We start from the raw sequence: 24,394 nt of genomic DNA on the forward strand, positions 1-24,394 counted from the left end.
AACTCCCAGCCCAACCCAGATGTGACGGCAGGGCTGCTAGATTTCCAGGGTGAGGCAGATGGTGGCTGTGAGCAGCAACACGGACAGCGGGAACCTGAGAGGACCAGACTGAGGGGCAGAGTTGCTCCCCCAGGTCCCAGAGCCTCCCCTGCACGCCCTCTGCAGGTGAGGGACACTGGCCTCCGCCCCATTCCCCTGCCCTTTGGGGGACGTGAGAGATGGGCAAATCGTTGGGCACAGAGCGGGTGGCGGAGTCGCTGGTTAGCTGTGCACAGGGCTGCAGCAGCGGGCAGGTCCCTTAGAGTGGGGTTCCCAGCGGAGTGCGGGTCGGGTCTGTGAGAGGAGGTGCTGGGGCTCACCCCCCACAGGCACCTTCTCCACCGCAGTCCTCTGGCGGCGTGGCTCTGCTCGCTCACTGAGTCCATGGCCACGTGGGCACGTTGGCCTTGCAGCCGGCACGAGGGCTGAGTATCATACGTTCCACTTCCCAGACGAGGGGACTGAGGCCGGGGTCGGAGTTGCTCCCCTGGGGCTGGCTCGCACAGTTCATGTCGCCACGCGGGCCCTCTGGGAGGTGCGCGCCCCTCGGTCCTGAGGACCACCGCACAGCACCCGGCTCTGTGTGTCGCTCCAGGATGTCTGCAAGCCAGTGGAGGAGCCGCGGCGGCCGCCCACGCTGCAGGAGATCAGGCAGAAGATCGACAGCTACAACAGCCGCGAGAAGAACTGCCTGAGCATGAAGCTGGTGAGCAGGGCGCCTGGCCGCTGCCCTCTCTGGTCTGCGGGCGCTGCTCCCTGGAGCCTCCAACCCTTTCTGGCAGCCTGTAGGGGCCTCTAGGGGTTGGAAGGCCCGGAGCCTGGACAGTCTGTGGCCTCTGGGGAACCAGAACGGGCTTTAGAACAGGGTCCAGAGCTGATCTCTCCTGCATCTGCTTCCTTCTTTTGCTTGCGACTTGGGAAACTTTTGTAACCTCTCTGCATCTCAGTGTTGAATTCATGCCCTTGCGTCAGAGATGTTGTGGGAAGCAAGTGACAGAATGGCCAAGGAGTGGAATTTCATGGTCCCCAGGAAGCCCTTGACCAGGGCAGTCTGCAGCCCCCCTTCCTTCCCCTCAGACTGTGCAGTGCCCAGGTGAGGGAAGTGACTGCTCTGGGTCCAGACGAGCCTCAGCCGGGAGGGAAGAAGGGAGAACCTTGCCCCCCTGCTGGTGGCTGGAAGCAACTGACTCTTTGGGGCTGCTGCAGTTGGGCTGAAGTGTTCGTCTTAAGTTTTGTTTGGAGATGTGAGGAAATCCCGCGGCCTGGGCGTCTGAGGACCATCTCATATTCAGAGACATGAGCCAGAGAGGCCACCACATCCCTGCCTCTCACAGTAGCGACTCAGCCAAAGGGAAAGGGCAACTGCTTGCTGGTGTCCGGAGGCCTGAGCCTCTGGGGAGGGAAAACAGCGCCCCAGAGTCCTCGGTGGATGCGTGGGCCTTCTCTGGCCTTGGGGAGGAAGGCTTCTGCCCCCTGCATGTGCCTCCCAGGGGCGGTAGAGACAGGAAGGATCTCGGGAGATGGGTGGGGCTTTCTTGGGCTGCCTCTGTTAGCATAGGCCCCTGACTCCCTGATCCTGGGGCCTCTTCCCTCACAGAGTGAAGATGGCACCTACACAGGTTTCATCAAAGTGCATTTGAAGCTTCGGCGGCCAGTGACAGTGCCTGCGGGGATCCGGCCCCAGTCCATCTACGACGCCATCAAAGAAGTGAACCTGGCGGCCACCACGGACAAGCGGACGTCCTTCTACCTGCCACTCGATGCCATCAAGCAGCTGCACATCAGCAGCACCACCACAGTCAGTGAGGTCATCCAGGGGCTGCTCAAGAAGTTCATGGTTGTGGACAATCCGCAGAAGTTTGCACTGTTTAAGCGGATACACAAGGACGGACAAGGTATGAGAGACCTCCGGACCAGAAACCCCTCTCCCCACTCTGTCTGTGCCCACCTCTAAATCCCCTGCCGCCCTGCCTGGGAGCAGTGGCATCTGTGTGCTGGGGTCCAGCCATCCGCGTGGCCCTCTGGTCTGTGGTAGGGCCATGCACGGACCTGCACTGAGCTCAGCAGCTCCTAACTCCGCGTGCAGGAAAACCGCGCCCAGGGCTCCGTGCCCAGCCTGTGTACCGAGAGGGAAACTGCCCCCCACTCCTAGTCTTCTGGGAGTTGATGTGAATGGAAGCAAGTTAAACTGAGCAGACACCCAAGATCAAGGTCACTTTCCTGTCTTTTTTCAGTGGTGCTGGGGATGCACTCAGGGCCTCCTCGTGGTAGGCAAATGCTCCACCGAGGCGGTTCTTACCTTTTCTTGTCAGGGGCCTTTCACTAGGCACACGGACGCTGTCCCGCCAGCCTGGCCTGCTCAGCCCCTCTCTCGTTTGCAGTGCTCTTCCAGAAGCTCTCTGTCGCTGACTGCCCACTCTACCTACGCCTGCTCGCAGGGCCTGACACGGATGTCCTCAGCTTCGTGCTCAAGGAGAACGAGACAGGAGAGGTGGAGGTGAGTCTGGCCCTTGGCACACCGGGCGGGAGAAGGTGGGTGCTGTCCTGGTTGCCCAGCAAGGGCACAGCACAGAGTAGATGACTTCTGGGAGAACAAGGTTTAAGTCAGGACTGTCAGCCCGCTGGGGCGAGCAAGTCAGGGCCTGTGTCTGGCAAAGCCTGTGGAAAGAAAGGGATTTTCCGGCTTTGTTTCTGAAAGCTCGGGGTGGAGAGGGCCAAGAAGCGCCCTGGGTTTGGGCCCAGGCGTTTTGCTGCAGGACGCTGTGAGGCCCGGCAGGCTCCACCTCTGGGCTTCCCTGAGTGAGGTAGTTTTGAGCCCTTCATCCCTCTTCTGTTCCTAACATACTGACTTCCTCCTGGCGGGGGAGCGGTGTCCAGGCTGTGGCATAAGTGGGGCCCCACAGCCTGGGATGCTGGGAGTGGGGTCTCCGGGGAGCCGTGAGGGTGGGGCTCAGTGTCTGTCACACTGTTCAGTGGATGCCTGAGGTGAGGAGCGGCTTTGGGGAGTCTGGGAATGTGCAGCATCTGGGCAGGTGGGCTCTGTCCTCACCTCAAGCAGGGCAGCTCCAGGGCCGTCTGCTTCAGCTGTGAGTGGATAGAAGAGTTTGTGGGGAGACTGCTGGTCCTGGGGAGAGGGCCCCAGGTCAAGTGCATGTGCTCCTGCCCGAGATTATGCCACCTTCCCTCTGGACTCCAGGATCCTCTTATCCAAGTGGGGACTGAGCCTGCCAAGTCACGGTTCCCCTCTGTGCTCAGAGAGCCCAGGGGTCTCCATGCCCGGGACAGCAGGAGAGCAGTCGGACTTGGTCTGCTCTGAGGGCTCAGGTCCCCTGGCTGGTCCACCTGGCCTTTCCAGGGAGTGCCGCCCCATCCGCTCTGCCCACACTGAGGTTGGTGCCCTGACCTCAGGTGGAGGAGCAGGTGGGTCCAGGTGGTGGGATGGGGCAACCAGGGCACCATGCAGCTGGTGACCCCAGCCCCGATGTCCTCCACCAGCCTCTGGAGGCTCTACCTGTTGGGAGGCTAGGGTGGTTCCAGCGTCGTTGCCAAGATCACCGCTGCTATTAATTCTCAACATAATACGGCTCTGGGCTGGAAACTCGTGCTCACCAGGTGCCAGGACCTGCACTTTCACTGCTGGTGTGAGGTGTACAGCCCAAGCTTCCAACGTTGCGCCTGACGCAAAGCAGCCAAGCTCGAGAGTGCCTGATGCAGTTTGTGAAGCAGGCGGCCGCGAGGCCTCAGGTCCGTCAGCTTCTAACCTGTCCCCTCCCTGTCTCCCCCGACCCCGCTCTCCCCTCCAGTGGGATGCCTTCTCCATCCCCGAGCTCCAGAACTTCCTAACCATCCTGGAAAAAGAAGAGCAGGACAAAATCCAACAGGTGCAGAGGAAGTACAACAAGTTCCGACAGAAACTGGAGGAGGCCTTACGAGAATCCCAGGGCAAACCTGGGTAACCAGTCCCACTTCCTCTGTCCCCAGTGCCCTTGGATTTATTTTTATTATTATTATTTGGGAACAGACACTTTTCTCAGGACATCTCTGGTGAGTGCACTTGTGCCTGCCCAGCAACTCCAGATGTGACACAAAGCCCCTTCTGCGGACGAGGGTTCGAGCGGGCTCCATTCCTGCCCACCGCCCACGCTGTACCCCTCCACGGACTCTGCCCAGGATGGATCAGAACTTGTGCGGTGCGAATGGTGTTGTCTTCTCCGTCTGCAGCCTTTCCCAAAATAAATGGCTGCTCACCAGACGGGAACCTGTTGCACCAGCCAGAGAAAGGAAAGAAGAAAGGTTTTATAGAGCTCTGTGTTCTTTCTCTGACTTTGATCCTTATTCACTTTCTCTTTCATTTTCCACTTGCAATACCTTTATTTATTTACGCTGCAGCTGGTCTGAGCTCAGGCCCTGAGGCAGGGAAATACTCAGAAGATTGTCCCACTGTCCCAAGGAAAATAAGTCAGTTCCTGAGCCGATGTTCAGGGCACCCAGCTGGGGTGGCTCAGAGGTCTCCCAGGAAGCTGCGGCCTCCCTGGCCTGACCATCTAGACCGAGCATGTGGAAACCCAGAGCCATGCCCCTATGTGTGTTTGTCAGCTGCTATTTGGTTTTGTTTGTTTGCTTTTTGCAGTTCTGGGATCAAATCCCGGGCCTTCACCTAAGCTGTACCCCTAGCCCTTTGTTTCTGTTGTTTTGTTTTGAGATGACAGTGTCTCACTAAGTTAACTAAGCTCCCAGCCCTGGCTAGAAACTTGAGATCCTCTTTGTCTGGGCCTCCCAGAGTGCTGGAACAGCTATTTGAAGTTACAGACATGAAGTTGGTATTATCATCATCCTCCAGTGTTTCTGCCAAGGGGCACCAGCCATTCACCGTTTCAAAAGTCTCCCGCCGAGTCGGAAAACCAGACAGTAAGCGGAAGCAAAAAGTGCGGCAGAGAAACATGCAAGCTGTCTCCAGCCCCTAGTGAGCAGAGCAGGGCCTGGGCTGCCTTGGTTTCCCTTTTGGCCTCCAGCACTGCTTCCCTCTGCCCCCTGGGACTGTGGCATCTCCAGGTGCTGCCCAAGGAATGGCCTTGATCGCACAGGAGTCCTGTCTGTCCTCCGTGAGCCGTGGGCCTGGCCTCCCCGCTGACCTCAGTGCCTTTGTTTTCAGAGAGAGACGGGCAGGGCATGTCGCTGCTGGCTTGCTCCTGCCGGGCAGTGGACAGTGCCGTGTGAGAGACAGGGCCGGGGGAGCCTGCACTCCACATAGCTGAGGGCCGTGCACCTTTCCCATCCGGGTTCCTGGGCCTCGTGGGGTCACACCACTGACAGGGAGGATGGGCTCCGACGCTGAATGCTGGTGCTGGTTCTTGTGTCCCCACTTCAGTGAACCACACAGTTGCAGCAAGTAGCCAGGACTGCAGGTGCGGCTTGTCACGCCAACCCGGCCCCTGACTGACCGTTTCTTTGGTGCTCTCTGCCTTCCCAAGTCCCTTGAGGGTTGGCTCGAGCCCACGCTCTTCCATGTAGCCTCATATTCTCCCTGACCCCACAGGAGTGGCGACCCTCATCCCACAAAGCGTCTTCAGGGCTACAGCCACCACCAGAGCTAGCGACTCAGATTTCTCGGGCCGCCAGGCCCTGGATCCCATCTCATGCTCAGCCTTCTCTCTCCTGCCCGTAGTGAAGGCAGCGTCCTGCATGTGTCCGACGTGGAGAAGGCATGGCTCCTGCTGTCATCTCCGCGAATGCTGCTGCGAGCCTCCCTCGATGGGACGGCTGTTTTATTTTTGAGAAGGAAAACAAGCAACATACATATATACATAGATGCATATAGCTATATATACAGAGTTGATGGTTGTAAAAGAAGAAAATTATGGGGAATTCCGACTTGAGAGCACCCTTAACCCCAGGGCCTGCGCATCCGAACGTGTGTAGAGCGCCCTCCCTCCTGGAGGTGGGGTCGTGCTGGTAGTGCCTTCCATGGTTGTGTTGCTCAGTGTGTCGGTTTTAAAACTATTTTCCTTCTCGGCGTCTTTCTTATGAGTTAAAAAAAAAAAATAAAAGCTTGTAAAAATTATTCACAATGGAAGTGTCTTCCTTGAACTTTACCATCTTATGAAGACCGGAGCTGGGGTGTGTGGGGCATTGGGACGGTCACACCCTTCTTCAGGGCCAGGTTTTCTTTTGCCAGTGAACGGAGGAATGGAAGCTACTGTCCAAAGGCTCGTGGGAAAGTTGTCAAGTGTGTGGGCCAGAGGGTGCTGCCTTGTGACCCCAGAGCTGGAGAGCGAAGAGGGCCCTGACAAGAGCAGGTGCTGAGCCAGAGAGGACGGTTAGACACCAGGCAACTGAGGTAAGCAACACGTCTTTTCCTGGAATTATTGCAAAAACAAGACAGGGAGAAGAATGTGGCCTTGAAAACGTAAGGCCAGTGCATCTGGAGGAGGGTGACTTAGGTGACCAGGACTGCAGCCAAGGAGCACGTCCGCACACGCTGGCATGGCCACGTGGCTGCCTTCCGTGCTCACACATCAGGCTCTGCAGGCCCGCCCTCCCCGAGGAGAGCACCTTGTCCTCCACCGGGCACCCTGGAGAGCAGCCAGTCACTGTGCACATCTGCCACAGGCAGCGCCCTGACTTCCCAGAGGATGCCGTCTTGCAGTGATCGTGCCGAAGTGTGGAAGTGAAGCAGTCTCTGTAGTACACTGGGACGCATCTCGTTACAGCAGGAGTTTAGCAAGCTGGACAGACGTTGATCTCAAGGTAGATTATCTGGCTCAGTACGTAGAAAAATGAACCCATTGCACAGCCTAGCCGTCCACCGCCCTCTCACACAGCCCCTCGCTAGTCACACGGAAGAAGGACTCGGGCCAAGTGTGTCACCACGACTGGAACCACCACCCAAAGCACAGGTGTTAACGGCAGAGAACAGCTGAACCACAGCTAAGAGATGTCCCCTTCCGGGGCCTCGGCCCGCCACTTCCTGGGCTCCCTAGCAGGATTAGCAGATAAGATGCAACCTCTCCAAGACTCCAGGCCTTCCACGACTGTGTGAAACTGGTCACGATGTGTAGGCATGTGAAAGACGGGCTTTTGTCGTCGCTGGACACGTGGCCCCTCCATCAGACTCCAGCCATCATCCAAAGGCTTTGCTGCAACAGGGCCCTGTTTGAGGTCAGTTTCTAGAAGCCACGCCCTGGTCCCATGAGCGCCTGCGGTAGGGAGAGTGACAGCTTGCTTACCAGCGAAAAGGCCAGTTCTGGGGTGAGGGCAAAAGGCAGGAGGCACCACACGTCTTAACGCTCATTCCCTTTCTCCCTTTCCAAGCTCCAGATGGGCAATCTGTGGATATTTTCAAGCCTTTATGTCAGTTTTTTTCTTTTAAGTAATGTGAGAAAGGAAAAAAGGGAGCATGAGGATGCGTAATTGTTTCCTGGTAAAATTCCAAGGACCTGAAGGGATGCGGGCAGCTGTTACTGCCCCGAGAGCGGCAGTCACGGAAGTGACGCCCGTGAGCTGGAAGGGACAGGAGAGATGCTTCAAACACCTGGCACTCAGCAATCCCTTGGGAGCCTGAAGGTCGTGCGGTTCCTCCTTAGGAAAGTGAGCGTGGGTCCTCGGCAGCACATCGGGGCATTAGCTTGTAGCCCTCTGCAGACCAGGTGAAGACCCGCCATGAGCATCAGGTTAGAAGTCAGGGCCGAAGCAGGCATCTGTGGGCCAGGACTCACGGCGACACGGTCAGCAGCTCAGAAGCGCAGCCCAGTCACCTGTCAGAGTGAGGACTAAAGCCAGGGAACAATCTCGGTCACCCCGGCACTCGTCTGATGCTCACAACACTCTGGCCCAGGTTCTGCTGAGTCTGGTCCTCTGCTGCCTCGACTGGTGACACAGAACCGCTGGGTTCTGTCGTCTTCGTGACCCAGGTGCAGGGACTGTTTTGGGCTGGGGTAACCGGACAGCAGAAGGCCACATAGTACCTGGGAAGGGGCTGTAAACCAGCAAGGGCCACCGCCAGGACACGGGCTGGGCTGCACCATGGGGAAGACGGCAGGGACTGAGTGGGCGCGGCCTCTCCTGTCAACTTGAAACACTGCTGACTTTAAAAGTTAGTACAGTGTTTTTGTTAAGTGGAGGGAAGAAGAATCAGATTTAGATTGCAATAAAAATTTCTGGTAAAGAATTATATTTTTTTCTTTGCAAAAGCTGAAAATGCTCATATAAATTACCAGCCCAGAGCCTGGACTCCCACCGGATCCTCGCTGAGACGGCCGTCCTCACTTCTTGCCGGGCCTGGGAGCCTTCTCCAGGCCTTGGATGTGCTTCCGCGGGAGCCCAAACTCCTCTGCAATCCAGAAGGCAGGTGCTGCTCAGTGCTCCCTCCGCCTGCCCTCCCTCTCCCATGGCCCGGCCCTGTTAACCTTCAGACCCTCCAGACCCTCCCTGGTCCTCCCTGCCACCAAAGTGCTGTCCCTATGGCTCCAACACAATGGGCACTGACCACCCCTAAGGCTAACTAGCTGCCTCGCAGGGGACTGGGACAGGAGTAGAGAGAGAGAGAGAGTGCGTATGTGTGTTTCTGTGTCTGTGCTGAACTGTGACTCTTCGCAGCACCTCACAGGGCCCCTTCACATAAAGGGCTCAACTGCTAGGCGCTGCCATAGGCTGTAACTTTACTGAGCATTTATTATGTGCTAGGTCCCGAGGCTAGGACAAGCATGAGGAAGGCAGGTCTCTGCCTCAGGTTCTGCATCTAGTGGGGGTCTCAGTATGAGAAGAAATAAGCCAAGCTGCAGACACTAAGCAGAATGTAAACACCATTGCAAGTGCTACATCAGCCAGTTTTCAAATGCGCTCTCAGGGACATGGGGTGTGACCGCTGACCTGGGCCAGTGGCTGGCGGCAGCAGACTCAGCTGTGGGAGGGCAAGTGAGGCACAGGGTGCTTTCTGCCTGAGAGAAAGCAGGTGAGGGAATGGCAGGAGGGGAATGGAAGAGCAGCAGGGCTGAGGCCAGGACGGGAGAGACTCGGCCCAGGTGGGAGGGTCCTCTGTGCCGACGGAGCTCAGGAGTTTATTCTTAGGACATGGGCAAGGCCAGAGTTTCTCCCCGGATGGAAGCTGACTCAGGCTGAGCTGTGGAGTGTGGGATGGAGGCTGGGCCACCAGAGTGAGCAGAAGGAAGGAAGGGACCCCGTGCAGCTCTCAAGGGTTGGGTGGGCCAGTTAGGATGGTGCACGCCTGTAATGCCAGCCTCTGGGAGGTTGAGGCAGGACTGTGAGTTCTCAGCCAGCCAGGGCAACCTAGTAACTTATCGAGACTGTCCCCAGAATAGAAAAAACAAAAAGGGCTGGGGATAGAGCTCAGTGTGAAGATTCTGGGTTCAAGCCCCAATACTGCAAAAAAACAAACAAAAAACAGTCTAGTGAGCTCAGGGCAAAGCACTGAACCTTTCTGGGTTCCCTCGTCTGCAGAATAAGCAACAGCTCTGCAGCTTATCCTGATGTGGTGACACCTGCCAAAAGCTCAGCCGAGAAGTGCCCATGCCTCTGGGTGCCCGACAAACGCTTTATAAAACAGGCCCAGGGAGAAAAGTAATAGAGAAGCGCTTCAGGGTCTGGCTCAAACACTGACTCCATCTCTCGCTGGCTGCTGAAAACTGCGTGCATTTGTGCGCGTGCGCACCCCACACACAGTCCTGCTTTATGATGGGCCGTGTCCTGAGAAACACACTGTCACGCGGGTGATTCACCTAACCGCGGTGCGTCACAGCAGGGACAATGCCGAGTTTACTCTCGGGGCCCTGGGGCTGACTAGGGGACAAGGGTGTCACCCGGCACATGTTGGCCTAGCAGAGGATTGGAATGCAGAACTCAAAGCACAGATTCTGCAGCCTGCGGGTCAGGGTGTCTGGATGGACACGTGCGCTGTGGCAACCATGTGAGGTCAGGCTCAGGAGTCTGCGCTCGGGGTGTGTGTGCACAAATGCTCACCAAGCAGCAGCCGGCCCAGGTGGTGGATCTGGTTCCCCTGGATCTGCACCTGCAGCCCGTCCTTGGCTCCGGGCACCGGGGTGACCGTGGTGCTGGCGTGGCACCGCTGCTGGAGGGCGGAGGCCACTGAGCTCGGGTCTAGACCATAGGCCTCCAAGTTTCTGACCACTGTTACCTGGGGGGTGGCGGGGACAACAGAGCGACAGTGGGTACCAGGCACTCACCCTCCCTTGCAGGGGCCTCCAGGGCCTCCCCAGCCTCCCCTCTCCAGGCTTTCTGATGGTTCACCATCCCTATGTCTCCTTTGTCCAAACAGCTTATTTCAGCTTCTAAAATGGTTCTGTCCCTATCTCATATGTGTTAGATATTTACTGAGACACTATCACACAAATCGTAATTTTTTTTAATCATGGAGAATATAAAACATAAATAAAAGCAGAACAGTAAAGGAACTCCCATGGACCCCACCGTCAGCTTTAACAATTACCATCTCACGGCCAACCTCGGTTCTCCTACACCCCATCGAGGTGTAAGGCCGCATTTGAACCCAGGTCTGATTCCAAAGCCCACACTCACAACTACACACTACTAGTAAGTTCTCTACTTTGAGCCATAGGGTTCTACCAGTTCCCCGTCTGTCTTCCCCAGGCGTACAGAATAAAGAACCCCTCTGGTAGAAGTCAGCTTTCCACATTTTTGAGGTCAGATGTAATTTGTTCCCTACAACTTTGTGTTGCCAAGCTAAACACTTGTTTCCTTCAGCAATTTTTTAACATTATTCTCACTGAGCAAGGCCCAAGGGGTCGCTGAAGCCTGTAATATTGTAAGAAAAAAATAAAATCTTTCCTTTTACAAACGGCTTCAGCAAGTTTCCAAGCGTCACCGTCTAGGATGAGGAGGGGCCCAGCTAGGTACACAGGCATGTTTCATGAACAGCCAGCAGCGTCTGAAAGTCTAAAATCCTCCCAATGGATTACAGAGACCAGAACTAGGTAGGGTCCTTAGATCACCATACATGAACACGGCATCTTTTTCAATTACCTTTTTATTGTAAGTCCTCTGTGCTAGGCTGATGTCGATAGGACAGATTTTCCCTTTCTTCACAAGGGGCTCCTGTCCGGGAAAGGTCACTTGATAGGCAGGCTGCAGTTTTTCGAGACATCTGGAAGGCAAGATGGGAGTGGCACACGGTGAGGTCCACAAAGCACCCTGCTGCAGCAGCACTGGGCGGAGGCCAGCTGCTCGCACTCGCCAGATCCACCGGGCACCAGTGTCTGAAGGAGGGGGACCCTGAAAGCTCCCGGGGTGCAGCGAGGCTGCAATTCTTAACCTCGGGGACTCGGCCCCCGGAAACGGTCACTGGCCCTGGACTTCTCAGACTTCACCCAGGCCACTGCGGGAGCTCCGTCCATCTCAAGAGCGCCCGCTCTCTGGCTCCTTGCCTCCAGGGCTGCTTCACACGGTGGCCTGTTTCAGTAGTACACCCTTCACAGGCGCCTTTACAGCAAGGAACTCCTACCTGTTACCTGGCCGGTTTTCTCCAGGTACCTGCCCTAGGCTTAAGGATTGACGAACTTTCTATGAAGGGCCAGGTGGCAAACGTTTTAGGTCTCACAGGTGTGCAGACAGTAACAGCTACTCAATCCTGCCGTCTGGGACAAAGCATTCACAACGACACGTAAATGGGAATGGATGTGCTCCAGTAAAACTTTTTTAAACTGAAAACAGGTGGCGGGCCAGATCTGGCCCATGCGCTGTGGTCTGCTGACCTGTGGCATGAATTACTTTCAGTTCCGGTTCTGTGGAAAAGCAGCATTAAGCATCTCTCCTTTGATGACATTAAGACAATTCTCCCTAGCCCTTTTTGCTTCTCTTATTGAAGTTCTTATTTTTTATTAATGTTCCTTTTCTTTCTTCCTCTCCAGTCCTGTCCCAAAGAACTTTACCTCAGAGTTACTCAAGCCATATATTTGTGAACTGACATGGTCTAAATTATGGGAAGAAAGTCAGACTATGACAGTGACGATTTGCAAGTTGAAGCTGACAGATATTGGGGGGCAAAGTTCCCATTACCTGCTCAGGAGATTGTCCCACGGAAGCTTCAGGACTGTGTGCTGTTCGTTTTTCTCTAGGATGCAGTCACACAGGACAGGATCCAATTTCACCAGACTGAAGGGAAAGAAGCAGCAACATAGAAATCTGAGTCTGGAGCCTCAGCCCACGAGGGGCTGTCTTCGGTGTCCTTCACAGTCATGCAGGGTCGGACTCAGCCAGGAGGCCAGTGTCTGTCAGGCAGGTCCCCATGGGAGGGCACACACTGTCCTAGGCAGGAGGTGCAGGGTGTGTGGGACCGGACTCATCTGAAGTCCAGCATTTGGGGCTCAGCTCCGCCACAAACCACGCGGTGCACACAGCTTTCTGGGCTTAATTCCTTAGCGGGTTAGTGAGGAAGGCGCGGGGATGTAAATGGTGACTCCCCCATCTGCTCGGCATACAGTACACAGGCACTGAAGAACCGCCCAGTACCCATATATCTGTACAGTTAAAAGAATAACAGGGCTGTCGTGTAGCTCAGCGGAGAAGCACTCATACAATGCCCTGCTGGGCTCCAAAAAATAAATCTATTTAAATGTTAAAACAAATGAGTGCATTAAAGTAGCCTGGTGGGGCTCAACGTTCTGGTCATGAGATTGTCTTCTGTGTTGCTTTTTTGAGACAGGGTCTCACTATATAGTTCAGCTGAACTTGCAACTCCAGAGTGCTGGGGTTACTGGCATGCACCACCACGCTCGCCATGAAACTGTCTTTTCAGGTTAAAGGGGGCCTCTCTGGTAGCACCTATGTCCCTCCGTAAGAAAATCCCACCCAACCACACCTGCGGAGAAGAGCAGTGGTGGCTATGTGCAAGGTGCTGTGAGCTCAGTGCACAGGCAGCTGGCAGCACCAAGGGCTCTGAATGCCCCGCCAGTAACTGGAGTCCGCAGCTCTCAGCTCGAAGGCCAAGACTGTCCATTCTCATCCCCAGACCACCGCCCCAAATGCATGTGTCCTGCTGAGGACGGAGACCTGACGAGACAGACCGGGTCTCTCTCGCACTCACTTCTTGTTGTCCGCATCCACCAGGTCATTCTTCTTGACATAGTCAATGACGGTTGCTCGGACCTCGCTGGCCTCGAGAGCGCTCCCTTTCCTAGGAGATGAGAGGCGCCGGGTGGGTTCCAGCTGTGCCAAGGGACAGACTGCAAACACCCAGGTGCCTCCCTGCTCAGCAGTGCTGTCCCCTTGGCTCTTGACCTTTCTCTTCCCCTTTGCTGACTGAGGTGGGCAGGACTGAGAAGGAGGCTCAAGGTGGATCTGAGGGGAAGGGAAGGGAGGCGGGGCACAGCAGGACTCTGGCTGGGCTCAGAACACCGCAGGGCGGAGGGCTGCATGCCAAGGCTCACCTGTGCCCAGACTCCCGGAAGAGCAGAGTCATGCTGGCGGGGACACAGTAGAGGGCTTTTACATCTGGAGCGCGGTAGGGCTGTTCTCTGCCACCCTCCTGCACAGTCTGGGAGGCCGGGGAGGGCTCGGGGATGACGAAGGACGTGATGCTAAAACCCAGCAGGGGGAAGGAAGAACGCAGCTCAACCCAGCGTCCCAGGTCCCCAGGCTGTGCTCCAGAGACTGGGCCCTGCGCTCACCTCGGGTGCTTCCAGTCCACAGCCACAACGCTCTCCACGCCTCTGCTCAGCTCCTTCACCTGCACGATCTCCTCCTGCTGCATGTGCTGAAGGAACTTGGAGAGCTGGGGAGGGGCCGGGCAGGGGCCTCTGACTCCACGTGCACACAGCCTCTAGAAGCACCAGGCTGGCAGGCTGGTGCAGACGCTGGGAGATGTCCCTGGCAGGCCTCACCCTCAGGGTGGGGAGCAGGGAGCTGCAGAGATGAACTGGTGACCCCGCCAAAACACTAATCCGGCATACAGGGGTCAAGTGGGAAAGCGGGGTGCCTCTGCCCAGGGCATTTCTCCATCCCCTCATACTCAGAATCATAAAACTGTGCCCCAGCCTGCGCCTGCAGACAGGCGTCCCCAGTGTCTGCCCACTGCACACAGCCCTCCAGGTGCAGAAGCAGAGATGACACCGGCTCACCTTTTTATAGCTTGACTTCTTGATGTCCAGCTGTTGTCCTTCAGGGCTGACGGCAGACAGAAAAGTCAAGTTAAGCCAACAAAGCAGTGGGACCTGCCTGCCTGGAGGAGAAGCTTGTCCTCAGTTCTCCTCCTCCAAGTCCACTCTGCCGAGAGGCATGCAGGCTGTGGGACACACTGAGCCAGTGGTGTCCTACGATCTCTCCGAGAAGACGGAACAGCTCTGTCTGTGCCATCCGGTGTGGCACTGCCGGCCACCGTGTGGCTACTGGGCGCTCCAGTGTGCCTACTGTGCCCAAGAGTCATATGTACGTTTAGTTAATTTAAACTTGATTGGTCCCATGTGGCTGTCGGCTACTGCGTTAGATACTGTTTAGGTTTCTCTTAAACCAGAAAACCTTCTGCGGCCTTAGAAGTCCCACTCTCCCACAGCAGCTTACACTGTGGACAGCCACCCCAGGGCATGGGTTGCCCACCGCGCCCCGCTGTCGTCTGTGGTCACCCTGGCCTGCGAGTAGTGTGAGCAGCTGTAACAATGGCAGACGTGCATAGCTGTCACATATCCTCTGGCCTGCAAAACCTCAAACATGTACTCTTTGGCTCTTTACAGAAAAGTCTGCTGAGCCTGCCTGCAGCAATTAGGTTCGAGTCGAGTCGAGGTTCTTGATGAAAGTCGCCATCCCAGACAACTCCTCCCAGAATCTGCACCTCTGTTCATGCACCCAGGCGCAGGACTCTCAGGGAGCCCTCTCGAACCCACTCCGTGCTCACATCCATCCTAGAGATACCCTAGGCCCCTTCCCGTCACCTGCAGGCCAGCAAGGTCAGGGCAAATGACCAGGACTCCACCACCCGCTGCTCCAGTGTCTCCCTCACAGATGCCTTAGTGAAGCCCACAGGCAAACGAGAAGAGATCAGGTTAAAATTACCGCTAGAGAAACAGAGCCAGTCTCAGAAAACAAGAAACTCAATCTAGGGGCAAAATCAATAGCAAGCCTCCTGACCCGAATGCGTGAGAAGTGTGTGGACTGTGAGCACGGCCATGTCCTCCTGAGCACTGGAAACCCAGCACCCAGCACGCAGCACCCAGCTGCGAGCTGCCTTGGCCGAGCTCCCTCTGCCCCGGCTCTGTGCTCCGGCGGAGGCTCCGCTGACCCGTAGCCCTGCCTCTCCTGGTGGCTCACGTTCCTGTGGCTGAGGGCCTGTCCCTTCCTCCCGATACAACCCAATCTGTCCCTCCTACACTTCACAGGTGTGAGGGGCGGAACAGGAGAAGAAGCCTCCTGACAGAGGTGCCTGTGCGGGGCAGGGAAAGCTACAGCTGCCTGATTCACGAGCGACAGCCCACAGAGAGCCTCTGGAGAGCCTGGGGGTACCGACCTTTCCTCAGAACCTTCGCAGGGCTCACACGGAGGCTGCTAACACCCAGACCCGAGCTCACTTGCAGACCAACCTCCCCTCCACTGTCCCACAGCACGGCCCTCGGTCAGCCCCCACTGTCCCGTCCTGCTCCCCCAGCAGGACCACGCCTGAGACCCAGGGCCGGCCTCCAGCCCAGAAGGGCCTTCCATACCAGCAGGAGAACATGTGGCTGCCCAGGAGCGTGCTGGTGAGTAACGGGAGGTCGGCCTTTCTGACCCGGCACTTCAGCGCATGCAGGAAGCACTGCCGTAACAGGCCGTCCATTTGCTCTGCGGGAACAGACCGGAAGCCGCCCTGCTGCAGGGCACGGGCTGCCTCCTGCAGCTCCATCCCGCTCCGCTTGGCTGGCTCTGCACAGAACACACGCCTAGAAGCCTCAGCTCCCAGATGCCTGAACCCTGAGCCTTTAAGGGGACCCCAGAGAAGGGGGTCAAGCCACAAAGTACCCCCAGCACCCTGAGAAGACAGACCAAGAAGGCACGGGGCGGTGGCTGGAAACAGTCCCAGGGAGACCAGTGCTGGTGAGACCGGACTTATTCACCGGAAATGAGGACCCGCCCACTCCCTCAGACCTGCAGTGCCTGGTGGCCCAAGGTGCAGAGATGCTGAGCGGAGGGGATGGGCCTCCGACTCAGCCATACCTGGAAGCGATTTGCCTTCTGCCAGGTCTTGGCTCGGGTCCCCTCTGCTGCCACTGCCGTCCTCTGGGGCTTCCGGGAGGGAACTCTCCCCATGCGCCCGACAGGCCTCCCCGTTCCCCTCCTCTCCCCGCAGCGCCAGGCCCCTCATGTCTCCCTGCACCTTCTCCTCACTGACGTCTGTGGCATCCGGCAGTGGCGGAGCAATGGACGGTGGGGAGGACTTGTCTCCGGATTGCCTGGAAAATGTCCCATCACACACCGGGCGGCCACAGCTTGTTCCCACCACGGAGGGCAGCTGGAGCTCAGAGCCAACAAGAGCCAAGGCAGGAGTGACAGCCTGCGCTCTCTCAGTGCAACTACATTTCAATTCAATTCCCTGCCTCAGTTCCCTCATCTCTGAAAACGGGAGAGAAATTCTCGCTTCCTCTCCAAGCCAAGGGAATAACTGTATTGTTAATAGATATCCTGAGACAAAGAAGGATTAAAGAAAAAGCAATTAAAAATAAACCCCTACAAGTACTCCCTCTGTATGAAGCAAAGAATAAACCACTTTGACTTCAACAAGATAAAGATGGCAAATGAAAAGTCAGGTGTGGGGGTGCACATTCTGGGAGGCTGAGGCAGGAAGATCACAAATTCAAGTCCAGCCTGGTCAACTCAGTGACTTAGCAAGACCCTGTCTCAGGATACAAATTATAAAGAGGGCTGGGGATGCAGAAGGCCCTTGGTTCGATCCCCAGTACTTAAAAAAAACAGATTGCAAATACATCCCCAGCTCCTGCATTGGATCAAATGCAGGCTAATTTGCAGGGCTGGGATTACCACGGTTTATTCCTAGACCTTAGGAGCACAGTAGTGTCACACAGCAGAGCAAGCAGAGGTAAAAAGTGCTGTCTTAGCCAGGACTGTGTGAATCAAACCAAGTTTGAACTGGTAGCTGCAGGAAGGCTCTAGGATCCTTCCTGCACGTAATTGTGAGCTCAAAGTCTCTGCTCGGGGTAGGGGACGCAGTACCTTTTAAAGCAGGGGTAAGGGATTGGGGCAGCTGCTGACAAAAACAACTGAAGACATGGCCGTGACCGCACCTGACAGGGACTGGAGACAGGTGCCAGGTGCCAGTCACTGAGGCAAGGATGAGCTCACCCCAAAAGGCTACACACTGGGCGAAAAGACCGCTCGCTACACTCGCACTGTTTGGGGACACTGACAAGAAAACCACCCGAAAGTGAACTGCAAGGTGGCTCTGGAAAGCAGATGTACAGGCAGAATGCGGTAATTTCCGCACTGCAGAGGCGATCTGGGGCCCAAACAGCAAGGAGGTCGGCAGTGATCCTGGTGTCCGTCTGAGGACCCGTCCTGCTCCGATTTAGACTCAGAGCTACCATCACAGGGCCAGAAGGCGCCTGAGTGTGCGTGGCAGGTAAGGCCCAGCTGGCTAGTGTAACTGTAAAAAGGAGGACTGCCAACCCCAAAGGGCTCCCAGGTCTAGAATTCTAAAACTCACCTAGAAAATCATCAAAGCTCTTGTTAATTTTCTGCCTGAACCGGAAAAAATGTATAAATATTTTCCCCACATTTGGCAAGGAAGCAAAGTCTGAGGCAGGCAAAATGCCTAAGGCTGGAATCTCGAGCCTGTGCTCCACCCAGCCTGGCTCCGGAAAGCGAAGAAACATGGTACCCACCACAGGTGGTCCTGGTAAGTGTGGAGCACCGAGAAGCCCCTTCCCTTCAGGCCTGCAGCCAGCATCTCAGCGGTGGACATGGCAGCCACTCCGATGGCTACGGGGGCCCTAGGAAGGAGGAGGCCAGAGACCAGGCTCAGGGCAGCCCAGCGAGAGGGCCGTTCAGCCCGTCACTCCTCCCTCCACATGGGAAGAGCACCCTGGCCACCAGTGTGGGGCCTCCACTTCTGTCACAAGCCGAACTCCCTGATGACCTAGAATATTCCTTTTAAACATCCCTTGGCCAAACCTTCCCTTCCTCTCTCTGACATAATTACTGCCTTTGTTTTATTCCTAGCAATTTGATCCAATTTGATTAGCAATTTAATCCGGGTATAACTTGTAAGGAGAGTGAAATTTCTCTTCCTTTCACTTCAAAACTGTAAGAAATCACAGCCATTGTTCTATAAGGAAGTTCAGAGGGAGGCAATTCGCATGCCACAAACCAGGCTAGAAGAGGCGTAAGAGAGAATTGGTAAGCAGGAGCCAACAAGAGGTTACTCGAGCGGGCTCTTTACATGCAGGGCTCACTCTGGAGCCTCACATCAAAGAATGGGTCGATGCTAGGACATCCAAAACAACCACATCTGCTAAGAACAACAACTACCAGAGTCCGGAGAGAAATCTGTCAGCCTGGTGTTACTCAAGCTCTGATCACATTGCCTGTGAGGATGGAACACGGCTGGGTGACAGGGGGACTTTATTATGCTGGGTCCAAGGGAGAGGACTCAAGCTGCCAGCACCCAAACTTAAAATTTATTTTACGGAATGTGCTGCCTCCACTTCATGTGTCTTTAATAGGGTCAGTTCCTGTGACTGAAACTTTGAATTTGGCTTCTTTCCCAGTTATTCAGAGAGGTCTTTTCCCTTTATCACCCAAACTGTAAATGGCTCGGGAACTCATCTTGAATGTGACTTGCACTTTTAACAAATCCCCTTGTTCACCATCCCCACCACCCAAGCCCATCCCCATATACTTTGAGGCTAAATTGAGCAAGCCAAATACCCATTTATGTAGTTAGACTATCGGAGGGAAAATTAACAATATACCATTCCTTTCAACTTGATTTCTGCTACAGGCAAACAAGAAAGGATTCTAAGTGTGTGGTTCCAAAAAGTTCAAGGAAATTGAGTAGCAAAAGTAAAATTTTTACACTGGGCATGGTGGCTCATGTCTATAATCCCAGCCCTCTGGAAGCTGAGTCAAGAGGATCATAAATTGAAGCCCAGCCTGGGCAACTTAGTGACTTAACAAGACCCTATCTTAAAATAAAAAATAAAAAGGTGCTGGGGATGTAGCTCAGTGCAAAGGCCTTGGGTGTGATCCCCAGTACCACCAAAAACAAAAACAAACAAGCAAAAACAACAACAAAAAAATCCCACACCTTTAAAAATCTTGCCTATAATTTCTCCTTCTCTCAAACAATGAAGGAAATGAAATATAATTCATCCATCCATGACACAAATGAACAGCACTGGTGCTTCTAGAGTCACAAGATATTGTTTGTAATAACACAAATTATAGGCAACCTCACTGTCCTGCAGGAAAGAGACCAAACACCACTACATATGAGGTAAGAGGTCTGATAGATCTACCAGTATGTGTGCTGGTGTGGAACAAACATGTCCACACCATAGCAAGGGAAAAAACAATATACACCGTGTAGTTTCTTTGTATTTTAAACACATATACCCCAAATCATAGATTTGTATACACCCATGCATAGACGTATTGAAGAAGGGGAGGGAAGTTATGAAAAAAAAGTTTCTTTGAGGACTGTGGGGCAAGAGGGCTTTTCATTTTCAGAATTGTTCATAAAATTCCTTCCTAATTTATTTTTAAAAAGCAGCAGCAAGGATGGGCTGGGGATTTAGTTCAGCGGTTTGGTGGCCTGCTTGCAAGTGCAAGGAGCCAAGTTCAATCTCCGGGACAAAAAAAAAAGGCAGCAGCAAGGTGACGCTTGAATAACTCTGTAAACATACTAAGTCATTCAATTGTATGTCTAAATCAGATAATTTTTATGCTATGTAAATTATATCTCAATAAAAAATTTAAAAATTAAAAAAATGTAAAAGTGAAGATGATAATGTGGAGGATGGGAAAAAAGTATGAAGGTGAGAAGACACAAAGACCAAGAGAACGTCAGACAGAAGGAGGCTAGAAAATACGACGGCTAAATGCCATGTGGTAGCCGCACGGGATCCCTGAATGGAAAAGGCCACCCACGAGCGGGAGAAGAGGGGACCAAGAACACATGCGGCAGTGGGGTGAGCAGTGCTGCCCCGGGTCAACCCTGTAGCCGGGACGGCACCGTGCTTAGGTGAGATACGAGCATGGGAGAGTTGGGCCCGGAACACAGCGGAACCGTGCACTGCGTTAGTCTTCGGTAAAACTCAGAAAAATTGTTTTTGGGCAGCACTGAGGACTGAAGCCAGAGCCTTTCACACTGAACTACATCTCCACCCCCACCTTTTAAATTGTGAGACGGGGCCTCCCTAGGTCCCTGAATTGCCCAGGCTGGATTTGAATTTTTGATCCTTCTGCCTCAGCCTTCCAGTGCTTGGATTACAGGTGTGCACTGTCATGCCAGGCTAAAAGTTATTTCAATTTTTTTGTTTTATTGGATTTTTTTTTTTTGGTACCGGGGATTGAACTGGGGTCCTTGCGCTTGCAAGGCAGGCCACCGAACCGCTGAGCTAAATCCCCAGCCCTGTTTTATTGTAGTTAAAAGCAGCAGCCAGCTGGATATCATAGCACACACCTGTAATCTCAGCACCCAAGAGATGCAGATCATTAGTCCAAGGCCAGCCTGGGCCATGTAGCAAGTTTGAGGCTGGTCTGGAATACACAGTGAGACAAGACAAAAAAAAGAGCAGCAGCCACAGGACCCTCTGCCTAGACTTGGACACGCCACAAGTTCAATGCCCTCTTCCCCAGCACCCAACACCTGCTTCTTCCAGAAGAACCTGTTTTTTCCTTTAATGCTTTGTCCCTGTGCTTCGGAAGTTGCCATTTCCCCCTGCCTCCCTTCTACCTCTGTTTCTTCCCCACACTGCTGCCAGTCACAGTACCTGTTCCCCACCAAGGCAATGGCACAGAGCTCGCCCTTCTGTACCCGGGGCAGACCAGCAGGGGGCACCACGAGTCCCGGAAGCATCAAATCTGCAGCAAACAAAAGCATCACAACTGTTGGATCCACCTTATTCCACTTGTTATTTCATCATTTATTCATTCACCAGACCAAGAAATATTTACTAGGAATCAGCTGTGTTACAAGGAAAATTTTTTTAAACAGAAACTTGAATATCTGCTCTCTTTTTGGGGTCTAGTGGGTCAAATAAAAGCACCAGGCTGAGTGTCCTATATCGTGCTCTATTTTGTGCTGGTTTCCTGAATTCAGCTTTGTGACTTGAAGTGCAGTTGATGGCAGTCCACAAAGTCCTTTCATATCACTTATCTTATATAAGGCTTACAACAGAGTCCAAAAGGCCCAGAGGACTCAGCCAACTGAGATGGGTAACACACATGCGCGTGTGCACACACACACACACACACACGCACAGAGGACTCCCAACTGAGATGGGTAACACACATGCGCGTGTGCACACACACACACACACACACGCACACACGGGGAAAATGCCACTGTCACCCCTATGAATACAGGAAATGGGCAAGTTTTACTAGGTCAGTTGGCCTACACTACACAGATCTCAGGCAATAGCTAGAATATAGGAAAATCCTCTTACCAGCTCCCCCTACCAGTTTTTCCAGGACTAGGGGCCATGTTGTGAAGGTCGGCAGAAGATCTGGATAGGACCATAGTGTGTACACTGCACAAACAGACACAGAAAACACTCACTACCAAAGAGTCAGTCTACTAGAGAACTACCAAAGCCTGACACTGGTCACTTTAATTAGAATACAGGAAAGAAACTCAGCTCACAGGTGGAGAAAGCACCGGGGATGTAGCTCAGTAGCTCAGTAGGAGAGCACTTGCCTACCACGCTTCAGGCCATGAGTTCAAATCCCCAGTGTGAGGGCAAGGGCGGCTATCAAAGCCAGAGGAAAGGCTTGGAGGGAAGGCCCATGGAGGTTTCACTCAAGAGGAGAGGAGGTTCAAGGAACTGCGTCACTTGGGATTTGAAACACCTATTGCTCCACCTGGATTGAAGCAGAAATAAATGGCCACACAGAAGTCAAAGTGGAGCAGGAAACCAACAAGGCTTTCATCCATAACCTCGGAATCAAGTGACTTAAAAACACGGAGCCAGTCTGTAAGAAATGTTGAAACTTTCTCATGTTTGTCATTTTATTTCCCATTTCCATGGTGAAGAGCAGTGAAAGCCTTTGTGCACAAAGGGTCTGGCACAGCAGGGAAGTGGGGGAAGAGAGGCGGCCTAAGGAGACCACCACACGACTGCAGCCAACCTTGAAGGGAGAAAAGCCCCACATAACAAAACAGGTGTTGGCAGCTGTGGCAGAGAGAAAAGAAGACTGAGTCTCTGAAACCTGTGACAAAGAAAGAAAACAAAGAATTCTAGAGAGTCAGGCAGAGCTGAAGAATAAATCTCTGAGAGGCATTCTAATTGAAGACACCGTGAAGACAATTTGGTAGATAGTTCTAGCTGCTATCTAGCACAGTATCTCTCCTCAGTGTTTTAAGAATATCTTGTTACAGGCATTTTTAAGGAACATATTTTACATAACCTGGAATCCCATCCTTAGCAAGACCTCTCCTCTCTCTCTAGTTAACCCACTGCAAACTTTTCTTCCTCAGAACTTTCCTTTGTAAACACCACTCTTTGTGTGTGTGTGTGTGTGTGTGTGTGTGCACGTGCCTTTCCTATCACAGTTTCTGGTTTTGGAAGACCCAACTGTAGAAATGCTAGGTTTGCAAAGATCCTTAGAGGTGGTCTTGGGAGACCTATAGGGAGGCAGGAGAACAGAAGAAACACAGAGAAGCAGTATTAGGCAAGGACTGTAGTCCCGGCATCTCCATTGTTGCCATACCTGTAGGATACAGATTTTTCTCCAGTTCAAACAGGATGGGGTTGCCAGCACTTGTGTACGCGGTCACCGCATCCCCTTTGTGAGTGTACAACTTGACAATGTTGAGCTCCTCCTTTCCAGGTATTAACTCAGAGACCTGATCTGTCCCAAGGGTGGCGAAAGCAGCTGTCACATCAGCGCGAAGCTTTCTCCTGCAGAGAGCACACTGGCACCATGAATGCTACTGGACAGATTTTAACTAATATAGAGAAATTGGCAGGACTCACTATAAAATTATAAAGGCCACAGGAAGACGGCCTGGTTTCTGACTCCCCGTTCTCACACACTCCTCCAAAATCTTGTTCTCTTTCTCATCTTTGGTCTTCTCTATTTTCACACGTTCCTGGGTCTATCTTTCCATTTAAGGGATAGGAAAACACTGATGAGATACAGTTCTTCCTCCCAACTCACTCCAGCTGATTCTCCTAACACAAGGAATCATCGCACACCTTTCTCTCCTGTTTTTTAAGTTATCAGGGCCCTATCTGATCTCTCCCAAGGGGCTCTAAACTCTGCGGTGAGCGGGGATCTCATATTTTTTCATCTTCACACCCTCCACTACACCTTCACAGCCTGCGGTCCGTAACAGCGGGCTGAATTCTCTTTCTTTTAATTTCATCAGAATACCCAAAGGACTGGAGCTAACGCATTCTCTCCCCTTGCCCGCGGGGTCCCTCCCAGCTGTACCCCAGGCCTCGGCCCAGCTCGGCGGCGCTGCCCATCCAGACCGCGAGCGGCCAGACGAGCACAGAAGCGCCTCGTCTCCCTCACCTGTCCGACCCCTTGATGGCCGTGTTGGACTTGACCCGAAAGGCTTTGGAGAACATGTCTGCTGGGACAGCCGGGGGAAGACCCAGGTCGCGCAGAAGCCAGGCGCTGTCAGGAAGGCGAAGGCGTGGAGCCTCCAGGGGCCCCAACCCCGGGAGGAGCCATGTTGGCGGCCCAGCCACGAAAAGGGCCCGGCTGGAAACCCAGGTTGCGCAGTTTTGAGGCCGTGGCCACGGCGCAGGCCGCGGCCGCCCCTAGTGGCGAGGTGGGGGACTGCAGCAGGGCCAGAGCGTCTCTCTACTCTTTCCCAGGTGTGCGCAATGGCCAGACCGCAGCAACAGCGATTTAATTCCGGTTCTTCCACTCCCTCAGCTCTGCCAGCTCCCATTCCATTCACTTTGGTCTCATTCCACAAAATGAGTTGAATTCGCATTTTATTAAACTTCTGGCCTTATGAATGTCCCCTGACCCCATAGTGGGGATTGAACCAGGGCCTTTGCATTGAGCTACATCCCCAGCCTTTAACATTTTTTTTATTTTGAGACAGTCTCGCTAATTCGCTTAGTTGCCCAGGCAGAGCTCCAATTTGGGATCTTCCTGTCTCAGCCTCCCAGAGTCAGGGCGTAGGCTACCCCACCAAGCT

General features: G+C 53.9%; 2 protein-coding genes and 1 long non-coding RNA gene across 14 annotated transcripts in view; 1 reads left to right on the forward strand and 2 right to left on the reverse strand.

Annotated features, from left to right (window-relative positions):
* Rassf5 (Ras association domain family member 5) overlaps positions 1-5,830 on the forward strand; it is a 70,016-nt gene extending 64,186 nt beyond the window's left edge. For all 3 annotated transcript variants that reach the window (XM_019205871.2, XM_010613116.3, XM_010613117.3), the window contains 4 exons: positions 635-745; positions 1,637-1,934; positions 2,421-2,536; positions 3,843-5,830. In XM_019205871.2, the coding sequence (XP_019061416.1) occupies positions 635-745; positions 1,637-1,934; positions 2,421-2,536; positions 3,843-3,995 (678 nt within the window). In that variant the 3' untranslated portion in view covers positions 3,996-5,830. The remainder of the gene's footprint in view (positions 1-634; positions 746-1,636; positions 1,935-2,420; positions 2,537-3,842) is intronic.
* LOC117285603 lies at positions 1,831-3,462 on the reverse strand. The gene is made up of 3 exons (XR_004516687.1): positions 3,089-3,462; positions 2,339-2,623; positions 1,831-1,903 (listed from the first exon to the last, which is right to left on the reverse strand). It is a non-coding gene; the product is annotated as an uncharacterized LOC117285603 (long non-coding RNA).
* Eif2d (eukaryotic translation initiation factor 2D) lies at positions 4,223-23,965 on the reverse strand. 10 transcript variants are annotated; one of them, XM_010613105.3, is made up of 16 exons: positions 23,755-23,965; positions 22,945-23,135; positions 21,681-21,764; positions 21,003-21,093; positions 17,892-17,999; positions 16,210-16,445; positions 15,720-15,918; positions 14,148-14,193; positions 13,698-13,849; positions 13,458-13,607; positions 13,115-13,204; positions 12,088-12,183; positions 11,056-11,176; positions 10,015-10,189; positions 8,253-8,368; positions 4,223-4,298 (listed from the first exon to the last, which is right to left on the reverse strand). In XM_010613105.3, the coding sequence occupies exons 1-15, from the start codon at positions 23,808-23,810 to the stop codon at positions 8,301-8,303; spliced, it is 1,863 nt and encodes a 620-aa protein (XP_010611407.1). In that variant the 5' UTR covers positions 23,811-23,965; the 3' UTR covers positions 4,223-4,298; positions 8,253-8,300. The 10 variants fall into 10 exon arrangements, with proteins under 10 accessions (XP_010611407.1, XP_010611406.1, XP_010611404.1 ...); XM_010613104.3 differs by lacking the exon at positions 4,223-4,298 and adding an exon at positions 5,893-7,793; XM_010613102.3 differs by lacking the exon at positions 4,223-4,298 and adding an exon at positions 5,893-8,123.
* Positions 23,966-24,394: the final 429 nt, after the last annotated feature.

The sequence above is a fragment of the Fukomys damarensis genome, unplaced genomic scaffold (genome assembly GCF_012274545.1).
Source record: "Fukomys damarensis isolate Sample0158 unplaced genomic scaffold, DMR_v1.0_HiC HiC_scaffold_11, whole genome shotgun sequence".
NCBI classification, from domain to species: domain Eukaryota; kingdom Metazoa; phylum Chordata; class Mammalia; order Rodentia; family Bathyergidae; genus Fukomys; species Fukomys damarensis.

What these genes read in the sequence shown, in the direction of transcription:
- Eif2d (XM_010613105.3), bottom strand. Translation starts at nt 23,810, where the DNA reads ATGTTCTCCAAAGCCTTTCGGGTCAAGTCCAACACGGCCATCAAGGGG. An exon ending in GAAAAATCTGTATCCTACAG is followed by an intron (nt 21,765 to 22,944) that starts GTATGGCAACAA and finishes CTGTTTGTGCAG; the next exon opens with TGTACACACTATGGTCCTAT. An exon ending in ACTTACCAGGACCACCTGTG is followed by an intron (nt 16,446 to 17,891) that starts GTGGGTACCATG and finishes GACATTTTCCAG; the next exon opens with GCAATCCGGAGACAAGTCCT.